At 42.5% G+C, this 18,475-nt stretch overlaps 1 protein-coding gene across 2 annotated transcripts in view; it reads right to left on the reverse strand.

Moving 5' to 3' along the window:
- Positions 1–18,475, reverse strand: part of COL24A1 (collagen type XXIV alpha 1 chain) — a 170,230-nt gene that overhangs the window by 143,147 nt on the left and 8,608 nt on the right. For both annotated transcript variants that reach the window (XM_079981023.1, XM_079981022.1), the window contains exons 2-3: positions 12,349–12,413; positions 2,348–3,642 (exon numbers count right to left, since the gene is read on the reverse strand). In XM_079981023.1, the coding sequence (XP_079837149.1) occupies positions 2,348–3,642; positions 12,349–12,413 (1,360 nt within the window). The remainder of the gene's footprint in view (positions 1–2,347; positions 3,643–12,348; positions 12,414–18,475) is intronic.

An 18,475-nucleotide genomic window follows, 5' to 3' on the forward strand; every position in this document is an offset into this window, starting at 1 on the left:
CAAACTGCTTCCTTCTCCCACTCCCCCCCCACCCCACCCCAATTGCTGCTCCTGGCATGGCTACGTGTCTGCACAACTAGCTTCAGGTACTAGGGCAGCCTTGGTGGTCTCTGCTAGAATGCATGTACCAGTAACAGGCCTCTCTACAAAGCCAGCTTGAATCTGCCTCAGTGGGATGCCCGGACAACAGATTTTAAGCAAAGACTAGTGTTGCAAACGTTTGGTAAAGATGTTGACAGAGTAGGAGGAAGGTGAACTGAATTAGCTATACTACTTTAACTCCATAGCGGAATAGCAGGGGAGCTGAAATTCGTTTTTGGCCATAAGCAATCACGTACTATTGCTATGTCCACTATAAATCTCAGTGAAACATCTGGTTTCTCCATTAGTTTGTTTGCTTTTAATTTTCGAACATCTCTGATCATGCTTTCTGCACGTGGCTTCAAGAAGTAACACTGCTATGCAGAATTTCGCCATCTAGATTTCTAGCAAATGCACATCACATACAAAACAAAAGCTATAGTTGCAAGCTTAAAACGTTTCTGTTTTCAGTGTTTCTGAATAAACTAAAGCCCTAGAGCTGAAACAAACATTCTTCACATCTCTCTCTCTCATATTTAGAGATACATTGCTACACTTTAAAATGATTCTGTCGAGAAATTCAAATAACACAAAAACATAATTACATGTAGAATATATCACAGAAGCATTCTGAAAATGATTATTTAAATAGCTGCTGTTCATTTAACATTGACTTTTAAATAGTCACTTTTCTGGTTGCCTGTGGATCAAATTAGAGATTTCATCCTGTGGTTGTAAAGTGATATGATGCTAAAAAGACTTTCTGTACTTTTCCCAGTACCATAAACGCACACATCATCTTGCACTGCACATTATAAGGTGTGCTCTTCTGACACAGGTATTAATAGGAAACTGGTACACAGGAAGAAGCACTCAGTGACTTAGGAGTGACAAGAGTTGTATCTTCGTAAAACAGAGATGGACTACATTGTTGCCAACAACAAAAAGTGTATTGTGTAACACTTAAAGCCTAACAAATGTATTTTGGCATAAGCTTTCACAAACTAGAGTCCAGTTTGTCAAAGGTTGATACACTGTTAGCAGTCTAGAAACCACATGAATCAGCAAAAAGGAGTGAAAACAGAAGGACTCATTTATTGGCAATTGTAGAATGGGAAGCAATTTATTGTAGGCCAATAGGCCATGGAACTAAATATATTTAGCAACTGCCCTGATATCAAACAATGCAGACTTCTGACAAGTGGCTCAAAAGCCGCACAAAATACATGAACACAAAACTAGAGAATCAGAAACCTAGAATATGTGTGGGGTATCTTGGCCCCTTATGGGCAGGGGTACCTTTACCTTTACCTTTACCTTTATCTTGGCCCCCACCAAACTACAACTCCCAGCTCCAGCCAGCATTGCCAATGGGATAGGGATGCTGAGATCTGTAGTTCAGCAACATGGGGGGGGGGGAGAGACTCCCTATAAATGATCTCAGAAATGATCCAATAAGGAGGGATCATGTGTACTGAATTGTCCCTATGCCTAAAATAACTTTCATTCCCAACACCAACTACAGGCAAATTAGACAACATTGTCTTTGTGCCCTATTTCGGCTCTCACCTTGCGTCTAACTTTGGGCAAGCACATTCTGCTGCCACTATAAACTCATCTTTACAGCAGCACTTTCATCTTCCACAGAAAATAACAAAAAAGGGTCCCCTGCCTATTTTCCTCCCTTGTTCCCTGTAGTGATAGCTCCTTGCACCTCCTTGCATGGAACAACTTCATTAGCATGAAGCAACTTCATCAGCTGGAAGAAGAAAAGACTACTCAAAGAAGAGTGGAGTAACCTCATTATAGGTGTTACTTCATTAAGAATGTAATGAACCAGCCCTTAGAGCAGGTACCCTCCACGTATTAAACCATGTTATAGATTAAACAACATTATCAAGATTAAATTGGCAGATTCCCAGTGCCAAGTAAGTGTCTTATTTGGCATTGACCGTAAGGCTTCTAGCATTAAAACAGTGGAATGTCATAAATGAGAAAAGGTTCTAGTCTCTTCCTCTAACCTTCAGTTTAGTTCTCTGCCTCAACATGTTTTTTCTGCATCCACAGCAACAAACCCTACTTTTATCAGGGACCACAAGTTCAAGGTTATTTCTCATACCTCCAGCTTAAAGTACCAAACTGAAACCACAGGAAATTCCTGCGTCAATTTGTTGAGTCGCTATGCGTCAATTTGTTGAGTCACTATGGTGTATAACCTGCGAACTCCTGCTGCATTTTATTAAGGAACATAAACAAGACAACTTACCGGCGGTCCCGGGTCTCCTTTAGGCCCTCTCAGATTCTCGAGTTCAAACATCCTTTCCAATTCTTCATAGTAGTAATCGTAACCATCAATATCAAGTTCATAACTGGTTTCTGCGTTGTAAGTGTCATCAATCGGAAATATCCCTTCGTCCCTTGAACCAAGCTGGTTATCGAAAGGTATGGAATCAGAAGCTCTATATGATGTTGTGTTTAAAACTTGCTGCAGCTCCACGGGTTCATATGGATCCTGCTTTGATGTGCCAGTTTTGGTTTTAATCTGCTTTATGGAAAACAGCAGATCGGGGTAGGTTTTCCTGCTTGTATCACCCGTGGCATTATCTGTAAGGTTTGGAGGCAATTTTGTGAGAGCCTGGAAGCCATCTTTCTTTTTGCTGGCAACTTGCTGAGGAATTTTCGATGCTTTCACAATTCCCTGGTCATCTGGTTCCGGTATAATTTCCAATGCAGTACCATTTCCTAATAAACGAGGTGTCAGGGGAGAGGTTGTCTCTAGCGGTTCTGGTGGCATGTGGAATGAGGCACCATTGCTGCTACGAAGGTTTGATTCTCCTTTCCTTGTACTCAATGGCATGGAAACTGGTTGGGTTTCTTCATCCAACTGTTTGCTTGGCGGCACCCCAAGGGATGTGTCTGGAGGAATCGTTTGAGACCGGTATGTGTCAGCTTGACGACACTGTTGTTTCACATATTTACAATAGTTTGCCAAGGCTTGTGCAGAGGGGATAATGTCCAGCTGACAAATTATTCCTTCAAAGTTGACTGAATGGGAGTTCATCCTTCCTAAAGTAAACAAACTCTGCGAATCGAATGGCTGTACTTTAGAAACAGTCTCTCTGCTGAAGTGCTTTCTTCCACACTGAGTATACAGGGACACGGCTTTTTCCGTAACGTCAATAGCAAATGTGTGCCACTGCTCATCATGAACAGTGTAATCAAAATATACAGACTGCTTCCCTCCAGTATGCACCATTATCTTCCTTGGGAGCAACTGGACACCAAACTGCAGTCTATTTTTATTTCTAACACTGAAAAGAAAGGCATTGTTTACTGCGTAAGAACGTAAGCTAACCAAAACGGTGAACTGGGAGCCTATGTGTGATGCTATCTCTTGAGAGACAGGCACCTCAATGGCTGCATTTGTGGACAAAACAACTCCTGAGGCACTTAGGTGAACCCCCTGAGGTAATGAAGTACGTGACAAAGGCTGTGCAGTCCCTGTTGATGGTTGATGAAGAGCTTGCCCACTTAGGCCTAAATGATGAAGAATATCTATGCCTAGGGGAGGAAAGAGAAAGGAAGGGGTGAGACAACTTCATTCTTAATTTTACTCAAATGCTTTATATTAACTCTGCGCTTATCCACACCTTCTTTTCCTCCACACTTTCCAGGCATGGTCCACACTTGAAGCACCACAAAAACCCACTTTTTAAAGCTGAATTGGAGCAAACAGAATTGTCATTTGTTCCAAGTGAGTAGCTAAGAGAGGGTTTTCCAGCTCAAACACAGGATATGAGAATGGCAGAAGGTGTGGCATGAATTCATATGAATAATGTATGCTTAACAGTATTTCATAACAATATTTCATACATATTGATACAAAGGCATCTCTCCTGGTTCTGTGGATGCCACCACAATATGATATGTACACATGGTTGGCCATAACCATGACCCTTGCACAAGCCTAACAATTCTACTTAATTATCTTCCCAACTAGTTTCAAACATTAAAATTTCATTTAAGTCAATTTTGTTTTTGTTTTAAATGGGGCAACCCGCCCTCAAAATTTCAGAATTCTGCTGGTCTTTCGACAACATTTTTAATCTGACTTCATAACTAGAAAGGCCTGAATTTGGTGAATATTAAACTGACAGGCAATTTTGGAATCTAAGTCCTAGGAAAAAAACAAACAAATGTAAGAATAGCTTTGACGGATCAGGCTGGTAGCCCACCTTGTCCAGCATCTTGGGCTCATAGCCGCCAACCAGATGCCCATGGATGTGAGCACAACTGCACTCCCCGCTCCTGTGGTTTCCAGCAACAACTATTAAGAAGCATACCGTCTCCGGGTGTGAAGGCAGAGTATAGCTATTGTGTCTGGTAGCTATTGATAATCTTGTCCTCCAAGAATTTGTCTAATCCTCTTTTAAACCCATCTAAGCTGGTGGCCATAACTGCCCCCAGCAGAAGCCCATTTCTTACTACAACTAAGCACTGTGTGAACAAGTACTTCCTTATGACCATGGGTAGGCAAACTAAAGCCCGGGGCCTGGATCCAGCCCAATCGCCTTCTAAATCCGGCCCGCGGGCGGTCCGGGAATCAGCGTGTTTTTACATGAGTACAATGTGTGCTTTTATTTAAAATGCATCTCTGGGTTATTGGTGGGGCATAGGAATTCGTTCATCCCCCCTCCTCCAAAATATAGTCCGGCCCCTCAGAAGGTCTGAGGGACAGTGAACCGGCCCCCTGCTGAAAAAGTTTGCTGACCCCTGCTTTTGACTGTCCTGAATCTTCCAACCTTGTGCTTCCTTAGATGCCCATGAGTTCTATGGTTATGAGAGAAAAACTTCTCTCCATCTACTTTCTCCATGCCATACATAATTTCAAACCACCTCTTACTAACCTTTTCTCTAGGACGTTCTCAACAATATTTTTACTACTAAAGACAGGTTTCAATACCACATTAACAATTCCACAAAATATGCATCATAGTTTCTTTCACAGACACCGAATGAGAAGCTGTGAAACGATGTAAGATTTCCCACCACTACAAAAAATAAAATAAGGTAACCCTAAACCTAACCCTAACCCTAAAAGAAAAATCTCAGGAAGAAAATTTTCTCTCTGAAGTGAAAAAGGATTTGCGCTCAGGTAATGAAGATCTCATCTACATCAAGCATGAAAATGAGAATCATTTTCAATATTCTATTACTCTATTACCACTGAGCCTAGGGCTTGCCGATCGGAAGATCGGCAGTTCGAATCCCCGCAATAGGGTGAGCTCCCGTTGCTCGGTCCCTGCTCCTGACAACCTAGCAGTTTGAAAGCACGTTAAAGTGCAAGTAGATAAATAGGTACTGCTCCGGCAGGAAGGTAAACAGCGTTTCCGTGCACTGCTCTGGTTTGGGTATTCTGTTGCGCCAGATTGCTTAGGCATGCTGGCCACATGACCCGGAAGGACTGTCTGCGAACAAACGTCGGCTCCCTCAGCCAGTAAAGTGAAATGAGCGCCACAACCCCAGAGTTGTTCATGACTGGCATTAACTGTCAGGGGTCCTTTACCTTTTTATACAGTATAGCCAGTCTAATATACATGTTTAATTTACAGATGCCTGCCTGCAGAAAGCATTAGAATAGCCACATGCTGGAGGGGCAACAAATTATTCAAGTTCTATGCAGAACAAAAGCAACGTGTAGAAAATAAATAGATCACAATTCTCTGCTTTCGTGCCCAGTAGGTTCTTATCAGAGAACTTTATTTCTATAGCAAGCCAGTATGAGTTTATACCACATGTTTAAACAAACTGAAAAGCTAAAGGGATGACAGGTGCTGTCCCTCCCCACCATGACCCCAAAGGGGGAAAAAGAATATGCTGTGGTCCTACCTCATATGAGAAGATAACAAGAACTGATGATGGCACAAAAATATCTGTGTATAAAGCTGGGGATGATCAAGCATAATAAGGCAGGCAATAGTGGAAGATTTAAAGCATGGAATGGGCAAGGAAAGTATGATGAACTCTTTCCTATCTACACTTTTCTTCCCCCGGTTGTTTTTCAACCAGCAGGTCCTTCTGGTCACAGAGCCTCTTCGGGAGAAAAATGGCTGGGTCGAAATTATTTTGGGGGAGAAAGCATAGGTTGGGGAACGTGTACAGAGGAGGGCAACCAAGGGTCTAGAAACTAACGCTTAGGAGGAGCAGTTGAAGGATCTTGGGGTGCTTAGCCTGGCAAAGAGGAGACTGAGAAGTGATACGATAGCCGTCTTCAAATATCTGAAGAGCTGTCACATGGAAGGTAGAGCAAGCTTGATTTCTTCTGCTCTGGAAGGTAGGACTTGAACCAAAAGGAGATTCTGACTAAACACCAGGAAGAACTTTCTGACAGATAAGAGCTGCTGGACAGCGGAACAGACACCCTTGGGAGGTTGAGGACTCTCCATTAGAGGTTTTTAGGCAGAGGTTGGATGGCCATTTATCATGCTTTAGTTGAGATTCCTAAATTGCAGGGGGTTGGACTAGATGGCCCGGGGGCGGGGGTGTGCTTCCAACACTAATCCAGCTCCCTCACCTCTTGCTCACTGATCTTGTGCTTGACATCTTCTATCTCCAACCTCGTTCATAGGAAAGAAATGGCCACCTGCTTCTGACACATGGATCTGCCATTCTCACAACTAGTTTGGACCTGACATATTAAATGTTGCTTGGACTAATGTTAGCAGAGTAGCAGCTCTGTGTTTAAGTCCCAAAAATGGCATCGCATCCTCGTACACCTGGCGCCTAATCCAAAAAGCTGCTACGCCATCTCATAGTATCAAAGCAGGAAGGGTATTTACATGATCAATTCCTCTTTGAGTTCTGAGAACAGCAGGATGTTACCTCAGGATTAAAGCGCTGATGAACAGTCAAGTCTCTGTCAGCATGAAAGCAAGTCGAAGCCAAAGCTAAGTCAAGAGAGTCCTTGAAACATAAGGATTTCCACAGACTTTACCAAGAAATTAGGTGTCATTTCACAACTTGCCTTCCCTCTGTTTACCAAAGATATTACTAGCAAATGTTAAGAGCAGACACATCTTGGCTCTGGTTCCAGCAAAAATGTGCACATATGCACACAAATATCGAAGACATTTCTGGAAAGGTTTTAAAAAATTGGCACAGAATGCATACGTTTGACCGTGCTATACATCTTGAAAATTAGTTACACACCTTGCAGTGGTTCTAGTCATGTTAGGGAGTGCACAATGGTGCCAAGTTTACAAATGGCAAGCAGCCGGCATGGCCTGAGGCACAGGAAGTCCTATCATTTGGGGTGGGGGGTTAAACATCTGCCAACTCTTTTGGATGTCCAGCTGCAAAACAATTCATTTATTTAAGCTATAGTCTAATCTGCGGTAATTGTAGACTTGGTTATGGTACAGTGAGAAATCAATGTTATAGGTTGAAGGCCAAAATCTTCCATGCATGATCATGGCTTAGCTGCATTTTTTTGTGTGTTGTTATTTTTTTTAAAATTGTTTTTGTTTTGTTTTACAGAGGCCAAATCAAGCATAGACTGGGTTTTTCAGGGGCACAGGAGAAGTTTTGTTCCAAGTCTGATATGGTATTTTCCGCTCTGTGGGGTATGGGTAACCCTAAAGGGTAAAGGTAAAGGTACCCCTGCCCGTACGGGCCAGTCTTGACAGACTCTGGGGTTGTGCGCCCATCTCACTTAAGAGGCCAGGGGCCAGCGCTGTCCGGAGACACTTCCGGGTCACGTGGCCAGCGTGACATCGCTGCTCTGGCGAGCCAGAGCCGCACACGGAAACGCCGTTTACCTTCCCGCTGGTAAGCGGTCCCTATTTATCTACTTGCACCCGGAGGTGCTTTCGAACTGCTAGGTTGGCAGGCGCTGGGACCGAGCAGCGGGAGCGCACCCCGCCGCAGGGATTCGAACCGCCGACCTTTCGATCGGCAAGCCCTAGGCGCTGAGGCTTTAACCCACAGCGCCACCTGCGTCCCCTATGGGTAACCCTAATAAATGCTAAATTTAACATATCAATCTCTCCCTCTTCCAAGTAGCAAATTGCACTAGTAAGAATTCAAGACTAAACGGAATGAGAAACGTGTTGGGATGAGGGGACCAAACTTTGCAAAAATAAGTACAAAAAAGGGACATCATTGGTTAGTAGCTGGCTGGCATCATGAGAAAGAGTGTCCCATGCCGCAACATTTTGTTGCAGGTCCCCCTCATATATTTTTATTTATTATGTATTTCATTTTTGAATCACTTATTATGACTCTCAAAGTGATTTCACAACATGATATTAAACAACTGCTTTTTCCTTTTATCTATTTTTAAAAAACCCAATTACATACATAAAAACCCATTTTAAATCCAATAAAGATATTGACTAGATACTTACTAAGATATTTTCATACTACTCTGCACCACAACTAGTCAGAGGGCAGTTTACAAAAAATAATAATAATAAGGTAAACCAAAAACATAATACATAATAAACAAAAGAATTAAAATTATTACGTAAACAAGTACATATGGTTAAATTTAAGTTTTAAACTGAAAGTGTGATTTTTAGAAGAGTCAGGAATACATTTATACAGGGGTCCGCCCCCCCGGAAAATGTTTCCAGAAAATGTTCATATACAAATTAGGGTAACTTGCACAGGAAAATATTCTGATGGCCTGATCTACCCTGTTTATTTTTACTTGTATTTAGTCAACAAAGCTAAAAACCATCAAACTGACCAGCTAGCCTAGCATTTATTTGCAACTGGCACCTATTCATTGTTACTGATGGACTTCTGAAACAGATTTTTCTCCACCTCACATCACTGTGAGATCAGCAGTGGAGGCAAACAGAGGTTTCCTGAAGAATTAAGATATAGTCCTCTCTGAAGGTGGAAGGTGTTTCTCTGAAACAAACGTGGGAGCTGAGTGCAGGGTGGGGATCAAAGGTGGGCAAACTACCCCAGAAGGAGCATGATGTGCCCCCCACCAGAGGTACTACCCGTCCCCTAACACCCCTAACACCCCACTACAGGTATGTTTCTGATTAAGAGCACAATGTTTCGATCCTGCATATGCAGAAAGCAGATTATTCCTCCATGTGGCCAGCTATGAATGCGCAAGCAAGCCTTGGGATGTGAGGGCAATCACCTCAAAGCAATGACCCAAACTGCCTCAGGCAGGCCTTCGAGCCTGAGGCAAATGTGCAGAAAGCTATAACCACGTCCGCACCGCTCAAAAGCTCTTTCTAAATATAACAGTGTTCAAAGACACTTAACAGAATGCATTCTTTTGGAGCACATGTAATCCACTTGCTTTCTCCTCATTCCAGCGGCCATTCCCCCCCCCCCGACCGTCCCCCATTAATGATCAGTTATTCCTTCCCGCACACAGATGTCGGCATCTGATTTCATTTACTCCCTAAATTAAAAAAAGAAGAAAGAAATCAAAGGATAGGCAATCTCCTTGCAACATATATTTATGATTTGTCATCTTGAAAATGGCTTGTTTCAAATTCAGGAGAGGCTTTCTTCTATGCTTGCCTGCAGACTCCCATTAATCATTCCCCTAAATCATAGGGGGATAAGGGTAAGAGGGCTGCATCTTATCCCTCAAACACCCCGTGCATTGTCAGGGAAGCCATCAAACTCTTTTTCTCCCGATATGTGCCACATGTCTCCAGTTTTCCCTGTATTTTGAAAGTTTTCTATTCTAAATAACCTAAGAGATCCAGATGCCAAATGACAGAACAGGTTTTCAGCCCATCACATCTAAAGGGCTTGAGGTAAGCAATAATGCTTTGAACAACACAGGTGCGTGTGATAAATTCAAGAGCGGCAGAACATGAAGGAAGGAATACAAAGAACTATGAAGCTACTTCGCTGTTTCTTCAGGTTTCTTAAATGGCATCCCTACCATCACCACAATACAAGTCACTTTTGAAACACAAAGAAGTCGTCTGCTCTGTTTTAGAAAAACAACAAACTGCATAATCCCAAATCCATGGTGTTGCTAAACCAGCCTTCCGCATCTTGGCCAAATACTAACTACAGCCATTGCCAGCAGATATGATGGGTAAAATCTTCAGAAGAACGTAACATAAGAGTCAGTGAGCTGAAATACCTGTTAGGTCATGAAGCCCACCAGGTGAGCCTGAACCACTCAGATTCCCAGGAACAGCAAGTTTCACAAACTTTTTGTAAGTCTTCTGAAGAAGCAGGAGATGGGAAGATGGTGACATCATCGCCCTAAGATGGTGCCTTGAGCCAATTCTCTGTCACCCTGAGCTATAGACATAGATATGAACACGAACGCGCGCAGACACACACACACACACACACTTCCCAATTCTTAAAACTTTTAAATCTGCTAGCTTTTGATTTGCAATGCTTGCTGGAGTGTGAATATCCAAAACCAACTACCTTGCTTACGTGCCCTGACTTAAAAAACCTGGAGCTGCCAAGCTGCAAAAAATGATGACAAAATTTGCAGTTGAATAGTTTCCCAGAGCAGCTTCAAGACATCAACAAGATAGTCCCTGTCCTCAAGCTTAAAATCCCGAAGCTATGGCACAAACAGAAATGAGATTGGTAGGGAAGGTTGGGGGAAAGGAACTTCCTAAATGCAGAAAGCTAACCGTCAGGGAGAAAGGTTCCAGCTTAGTTGTTGTGTCTCCCTGACATGAAACTTTTCAGTGAGCAGGATGCTTGAAGCGTTTGGATTTGATATCCCGCTTTATCACTACCCGAAGGAGTCTCAAAGCGGCTAACATTCTCCTTTCCCTTCCTCCCCCACAACAAACACTCTGTGAGGTGAGTGGGGCTGAGAGACTTCAAAGAAGTGTGACTAGCCCAAGGTCACCCAGCAGCTGCAGGTGGAGGAGCGGAGACGCGAACCTGGTTCACCAGATTACGAGTCTACCACTCTTAACCACTACACCACACTAGCTCTCTATGTTTGTCCTCCATACAACAAAACTACTAGAAGACCAATGTTGTACAGTCCAGGAACAGTTTTATCATGCGAACTTGAGTCTTTCTCGATCACCTCTAAAATTCTTCGTATTTCTTCATGCGACTATTACCTGAGTAGCTACCATAAAAAAGCAGAAGCCTCACAGTGAGCTGGTTTGGATGATACACTACATCAAACTAGGATAGTGCAAATTTGTAAGCTCTGAGAGAGAGGAGACTGCAGCCACTTTTCTCCTCCTCTGGGTCCTGCTGTTGAATGAAGCCATGGTTTGTTTCCTCCAGATAAACATGTGTTACTTCTTGTGGCTTATCTGGAGTGAGACAAACCATGAGTCTGGGTTCAGACAACATGATGAGACAAACCATGGCAGGGCAGCTGCAGCTAGACTAGAGAAGGAATGCAGCAGCCACAATCCTCATTCCTAGAAGTCTAACACTCAAACATTCAAAAGAAATTACAGCTTGGCTTAGTACAGATTTGGGGAACCTGTGTTCCTCCAGAGGTTGCTAGATTACAAGTCCCATAATTCCAACCCATTGTCCCTGCTGACTAGGGCTGATGCAAGTTGGAATTCATGAAAATCTGGATGGTCACAGGTTCGCTGTCCTGGGCTTAGTGTTCCATGCAAACCAGCTCATTTGTTTCAAAGATGACAACCCCAGCACAGGTTTTAACTGCTGCTAAAATAGATACAGATGCTAACTTCAGATGTTAGAACAAGTGCCCAGCCATCTGTCCCATTCATTAGTCCTCTGAATAAACACAAACAACAACAAAAGCACAATCAGTTGCTTTTTAGCCAACAGCTGCGTCTGAAAATTTGTGGGTGGAGGGAATAAGCCAAAAAAGCAAGTTTACTTTTTTGGCCTTAAAAATGCAAGTTCAGACTAAGTACTTATTATGTGAACTAGTTTGTTTTGGAGAGTCCCAAGAAGTGCAAAGGTAATCCGGCTTCGGTTTGCCACCCCCAAAAACACCCACGTGCAATGAAGTCACAATCAAAGCCTTTACAATGTACAAAACTTCCTTTTTGCAAGGAGTCTGCCTAAATATGTAAGCAATTTCACAGACAGAAAATCTGAGTAATTTTGAAAAGGTCAGCCTTCCTAAACTGGTTTCTTTAAACTTTTGCTCCTATTGTAACTATCTGGCATTAGAGGCCTTTGAAAAACTGAATTTCACGTCATTACTACCAGAATCCTTCATTTAATTTTTTTTTTCTCTCTCTCTTTTAAAGGAAAATCATTCAAATATTCTATAATAAAATCAGGAACATGTCTCACCTTCTTCTCGTATTTGTGTAGCACCCACAGCTATACATGTTGCGAAAAAAAGGAGGAGGGTTTTCCTAAAAGAAAAAAGAAAATAATATCAAGTTAAACACACAGAAAAGTATATGTTTTATCCCTAATAAGTGATGCACAATCCTTAGGTATGAAACAATTTATTCACCACCCAATTCTCAGATTCTATTAGGCTTTTCTAGGTCAGTATCCAGTTTTGCCAGAAGACCACATGTTGGTTTAGTGATGGGTAAACATGTTACGTCTCCACCACCATTCCTGGCTGTCCCCACTCTCACAGGTGTCATTTTATCCGTCACCACCTGCATCTCTTATTCTTATATTTCTTCTTTTTGGAATTCCTCATTTGGAACAACCACAGTGAACAGCAGAATTGTGAGGTTGTGTGCTATATATCCATAGTTACACACTGTGTCAGGGCTTTTTTCAATCCCGCAGCCATCATACCATTAAATACAAGGGCCCCCAATCTTTTTGGGCCTGGGACACATTTGGAAATCTAAGAAACAGTTCTGCGTGTCACACAATGCCCATTTCATAGAAGAAACATGGGCGAAGCTCAGAATTCCACTCAGATAAAAGGCAAAAGACCTAGGTGGCACCGCAGGACAAACCATAATGATAAAGCAGTAAGCACCACAAACAAATAAGCCCCCAAACCTTCAATCTCTTTAAAGAGATATACAGTATAAAATTGTCAGGGACAGAGGCCTTAGTGGATGCCAAAGAAGGTGTTTGTCTGAGGCTGAGGACATTGGGGACCCCAGCTGTGATATGCATTAGTGTTTGTGTTACACAAAACGTTAACATTTAGCCAAAGAGTCAGAGGTAGAAGGGGTTAAAAAGGCCATTAGTCCACCTTCTAGAAATCCAATATTAGAGTATCCCCAATAGATGGGTGTCTGGCCTCTGATTGAAGGCCTCCAGTGAGGGAGAGACCACCACCCATTGACGTAATTGGTTCCACTGGATTGGAAACAGGTTTCCTCTAATGTTCAACTGAAATCTATTGTCAGGGGACTGCCATCAGAACAGGGGAGGGAAGCAGGGGGGCTGTTGGGATACGGGGAGCCTCCAAAACTCCTGAGGAGCAGTTCCTCTTTCAGCGGTGGGAAAAGCCACACCTCCAGTGGAGAAGAGAGGGAAGGGGCCAGCCAAGAGAGGAAAGGGCTCGAGGATGCTGCTGAGAGCCCCAGCACCTCACCTCGCCAGGTTGGCCAGGAGGGATGCACGCCACTTCTGTCGCCCAGCTTGTACAGAGGGGTGAAACTCAAGGAGGGGAGGAGGAGGCTTGGGGTGCCAAAGTTCTTATGTTGGGGGAGAAGCTGGAAGGGGCCACTCCCGGATTCTGCGAGTAACTAAGACGGACATGAACTTTGTAGATCTGCACTGTAAATAGTTTGCACAATAAAACCTGTAAAAGACAGGTCGGATTCCTGTCTGGTTACTCACGAGCAACCACCATCAGCATCTGACAGCTATTCTCCAGTCACTTGATGCCATCGGGTTTATCCCTGACCCCTGTAGCTGCAGAGAACAAGTCTTTGCCCTCTTCTGTGTGACAGCCCTTCAATCCACAAATCATTATTATTATATTTTCATTTCAAAACCTTAATTTACCCTATCCCTTCATAGAATTATTATTCTTTTAATGCTCCTATAAGGAAGAAGGAGATGGTGGCAGCTAGATGTGCAAACACTTACATATAATGATCCAAGAAGGAGAAGAAAGAGACCAGCACTTGGAAGTGTCACCTCTTGCTTATGCTATGTTCCGTGTGGATGAGCATCAGCAAGGCAAAATACCCTGACCATTTTCCAGCCTGGTCGATTAACATCACCCAAGGCAACTGATACCATGGAAAGTACAAAGCAAACTATAATGAACACACATGGTCTGCTACACACACAGCATGGAGATCTGCGGGAAAGAATTTGCACAAAGCATTTCATAGAATCATAGGATTGTAGAGTTGAAAGGTACCCAAGGTTCGGTTCTCAACCTGTGGGTCCCCAGATGTTGTTGGACTACAGCTCCCATCATCCCTGACCACTGGTCATGCTGGCTAGGCATGATGGGAGTTGTAGTCCAACAACATCTGGGGAACCACAGGTTGAGAAACACTGATCTAGTCCAACCCTCTGCACTGCAGGAATCTTTTGCCTACAGCAATCCATGGGTGGGCTTGAACCACCAACCTTCCAGTTAACAGCCAGACGCACTGACCCATTTGCTCCATGTTGCTGTGGACCCTTCCCAAGAGCCCCTTGACTCTGCACCCACTGGCTGCCAACCACAGTCTGGCACTATCCTTGGGAATGCTGCCTTTTCAACTGTCTCCACCACCACCACCCGCCCCCGTCAAACTGATTTTGATCCAAATGGAGAAAAAGAACAACGAGCTGCGTTTTTAAGACAGCAATGTGCTCCAAGGCAGAATCCAGCCCCCCACCCCCCGTTTGCTCTGGGTCTTGCAGAAGACAAATAAAAATAGGGGAGGTACTGTTGTGACGATTAATTTGTTATTTACGTTGTCTGTTATGGTTTTTTATTAGGTTTTTATTCTTGATGCTCTGTAAAACATGTTCTTAATGTTGTACTCCGCCCTAGGATTTTTGGATGAAAGGCAGTATATAAATCAAATTAATAAATAACAACAACAGCTGTATAATAATAATAATAATAATAATAATAATTTATTTATGCCCTGCCCATCTGGCTGGGTTTCCCCAGCCAGATGGGCAGCTTCCAACTGAATATTAAAAACAATACAGCATCAGACATTTTCAGCCACTACTGAAAACTATACTTACCTACCTAACTCTGCATGAAATCAGGCTGCACATATATTGCGTTTTGTAATTATCTTTGCTTCCATTCTGAATAAAAACAACTTTTAAACTGGCTTTGCCCCTACATCTTTAACAGCAGCAAGAGTGCAGATGGTTAGGTTCAAATGCATTAAATGCACGAGGCATGGGCTTGCATGATAGTAATGCTGAATTTGCAGTGTCCCAAGCACAGCGGAATGATGAGGAGTACGTGCCACATACTCTATATTACTTTATTTACACTTCAAAGCTGGTAGATTACAGAAAAACATCTTGCCTCTGCCGGAGCAGAGAAAGCATCCTCTCTCCTCTAAAGCACGGAGAGAACACAGTGTGAACAGTGAAAAACAGGAAACCAGTGTACGTCACATCCAGTCTCCTTTCCCATGGGAAAACCCAACAGCACAGACTGTGGAATGTAAACACCTGTCTCGTGACAAGCACTTCGCTGCACAGTGAAGAGAGCAGAAACCAACAAGTTTTCCCTCCCCACTCCCAAGAAGGTGGGGAGACAGGAAGTATCTGCTTCCACCGTGAAGCTAACAACAGTTCCTCGTTATAGCCAAACCTGGGAAACTCTGGTTACTTGAAACTTCAGTTTGAGAACAAGTCGGGATCATAAACAATAACTTGATAGCTGCTAGCTTGAAGAAATCACATTTTAAAGTAACAACAAGCAAAAACAGAAGTGTCCAATCTTGAAAAGAGGAGCAGTCTATGAGTGAAGCTCCTGCTGACATGTGTGCGTAATTCTGAATGACAAGTGGCTAGGCTGTGGCCCTGCAGATGTTGCTGGACTACAACTCCCATCATTCCTGTTCACAGCTTGGGCTGATTGCATTTGGGAGTCCGGCAGCAACCTGGAGGGCCACAGGTTAGCCACTCTGCAATAAACCATAGTTTAGCATTCCATTCAAACAGGGTCTTTCCATGCCAAGGCAAGATTCACCTTCTAATCTTTTGCCAACATAATTTTATAAGTGTTTACCCCAAACAAATAACAATTTGAGGCTTCCCCAGAAAAAGTTTTGTTGTTTGCTTCTACACAATATTCACCACCACCACCTCTGTCTAAATACAAGAAGTATTAGCAAATTTTTCAAGTTGAGGCCTCTGCTAGTTATCCCTGTTAATGCAAGTTCACCTTTCTATTTCTCACACAGCTTTTTTAAAAAAAAAAACTTTCCGAAAAACTGTTGGCAACCTGAAATATAAAAAAACCATTCTTGTACTGTAAATAATTCACTTTTACTATACAAGTTCTTCCTGAGAGGCTGCTCCAGCTGACTTCATTCTGTCTGGTTTCCCTTCGACATCTGATATGAGGAAACACACCTGCTGCAGATGTTATACTTCAGAGGGAACTTTTTAGAAATTACCAAGGCATAGGCTCTGAATAATGTTTCCTTCGACATTGTTTTGTCTCTAGTCAACATTAAAAGGTTTTTAAAAAAAAAGAAAAGAAAGAAACTGTGCAGCACCAAGTGTGTAGCTCCTTCTCTTTTGGCTGCAAAAGTCGTCCTACTAAAATCCAGGAGAGAAAGCAACACTGATAATGATATTTTATGCTCAGCGGCCAATTCTCAATTCAGAAAACTGGAAGAAAAGGAACTGTTCATTTTATGCTAAAAATGGCACTAGATAGGTATATTTCTGTGCCTTCCAAAACTGAATATAATGAGAATGTTTTATACCTGAAAACCAGTCTGATGGAAGCAGACTGATGTTGTTTTTGCCTGCCTCCCTCACTCTTTTCTTCCTTCTCAAATGGCAACTGGTGTCTGTTGGCCAATCTGTGGGGCTCTGGCTGGAGAAGGCTGTGTTAGCCTGACAGGATGCTTGACTCAACTCCCAGAATCCTTTGCTTCTCTCTTGCAAACTGTTATATGAACTTTGCTTGTCCTTACTAGGTGAAATATTAATAAACGGCACGTGATTTAGAATAAAACCCAGGGTCGGAAGCTAATCAACGTATTTTTTTGGAAATAAAGAAGGTGGGCCAGTGGAGAAGCAGCTATTAAAAAATAAGTTATCAAGATACGGCAGGGAAGGAAAAAATTATTATCCTTGTATAATGATAGACTGCAACATCAGAACTTCTGAAGAACAAGGCTACAGTAAGGAAATTATGAAATCTGGTACAGTACTTCAAAACTGGCAACGGCACCCGCTAAAATGTGCCTCTTAAAAACAAACAAGCATAATACTGATTGCCCTGTAATTAAGATTCAGTCCTGGTTAATAACTCATACTTTGTTTGGCAGTCTAAATCAAACAATTCCAAAAGCCCATGCCAGATTTAAGGATGACTGAATATTAGTAATGCTACATTTTGCATTACAAAATAAACCAATCAAAGAGATCTGATAAACAAACCCCACAAAATCCTAATGTCCTATTGTAACTGATATATCGATCTGTTTCCTGTTGTCAGAGTTATCTTTATCAGAAAAAAATTGATTTTCTATATCTATATCTATCTATCTATCCCTCATAAGGTTTCTGAAAATTCACTTGGCCATGAGTTATTCAACTCTAGAATAAAGGAAGATAGGGAAATAGATGTTCAAGTCTGCAGTTCTTTCTGCCTAATATAAAGAACAGAGGTAGAACTTACAAGAAACCACAAACAAAAGGTAGCCAGTTCAGGGATTTCTAAAGATTGGCAATCCATTCCTTAAGCTGCAGAAGGTGAATCAATTTAGAAAACTGATCTCTTCCCATGAATACATGTATTATTTCTTTTTCCACAGTTGTAAGTTGGGAATGAAGAGAAGGAAAAAATAAGTCCCTTTCATGTTGATAGCTTGAATGAAACTTGAACGCAATTACTGTGACACATTGCAAAAGAGTTCCTTCATTTTCTATAGTCTTATATCTGTGCAGATTTGTCTGATAGTCTGCCACCTGATCTCAGAAGGTAATTTCAGAGATAATTTCAGCTGATGGCCATATCCATGTGTGGAAAGTGGTCCTAGTTTAGACCAGACTTAGACACTAAAGGTCTCAGGATCTTTAAATCTTCAAGGTCAAGACAAGCACTTTGAACTGAGCCCAGAAAAAAACTGGGAAGCAGGGGATGACGACCACACATCAACAATGGAATAATATGCTTAGGGTGGTCCAGATTAACCTTTCACAAACTCGGCTTCATGGTTTCCCTGCCTGGAATCTGCAAATTGTTTGCAGCCTCTCAGAAGCTGTAGCCCACCTCACCCGCTTACCCAAAAGCCAAACTTCATCCTGGCCATTTCTTTCACAGTTCCTATAAACA

This window comes from Podarcis cretensis, assembly GCF_951804945.1.
Source record: "Podarcis cretensis genome assembly, chromosome: 6".
Taxonomy (NCBI): domain Eukaryota; kingdom Metazoa; phylum Chordata; class Lepidosauria; order Squamata; family Lacertidae; genus Podarcis; species Podarcis cretensis.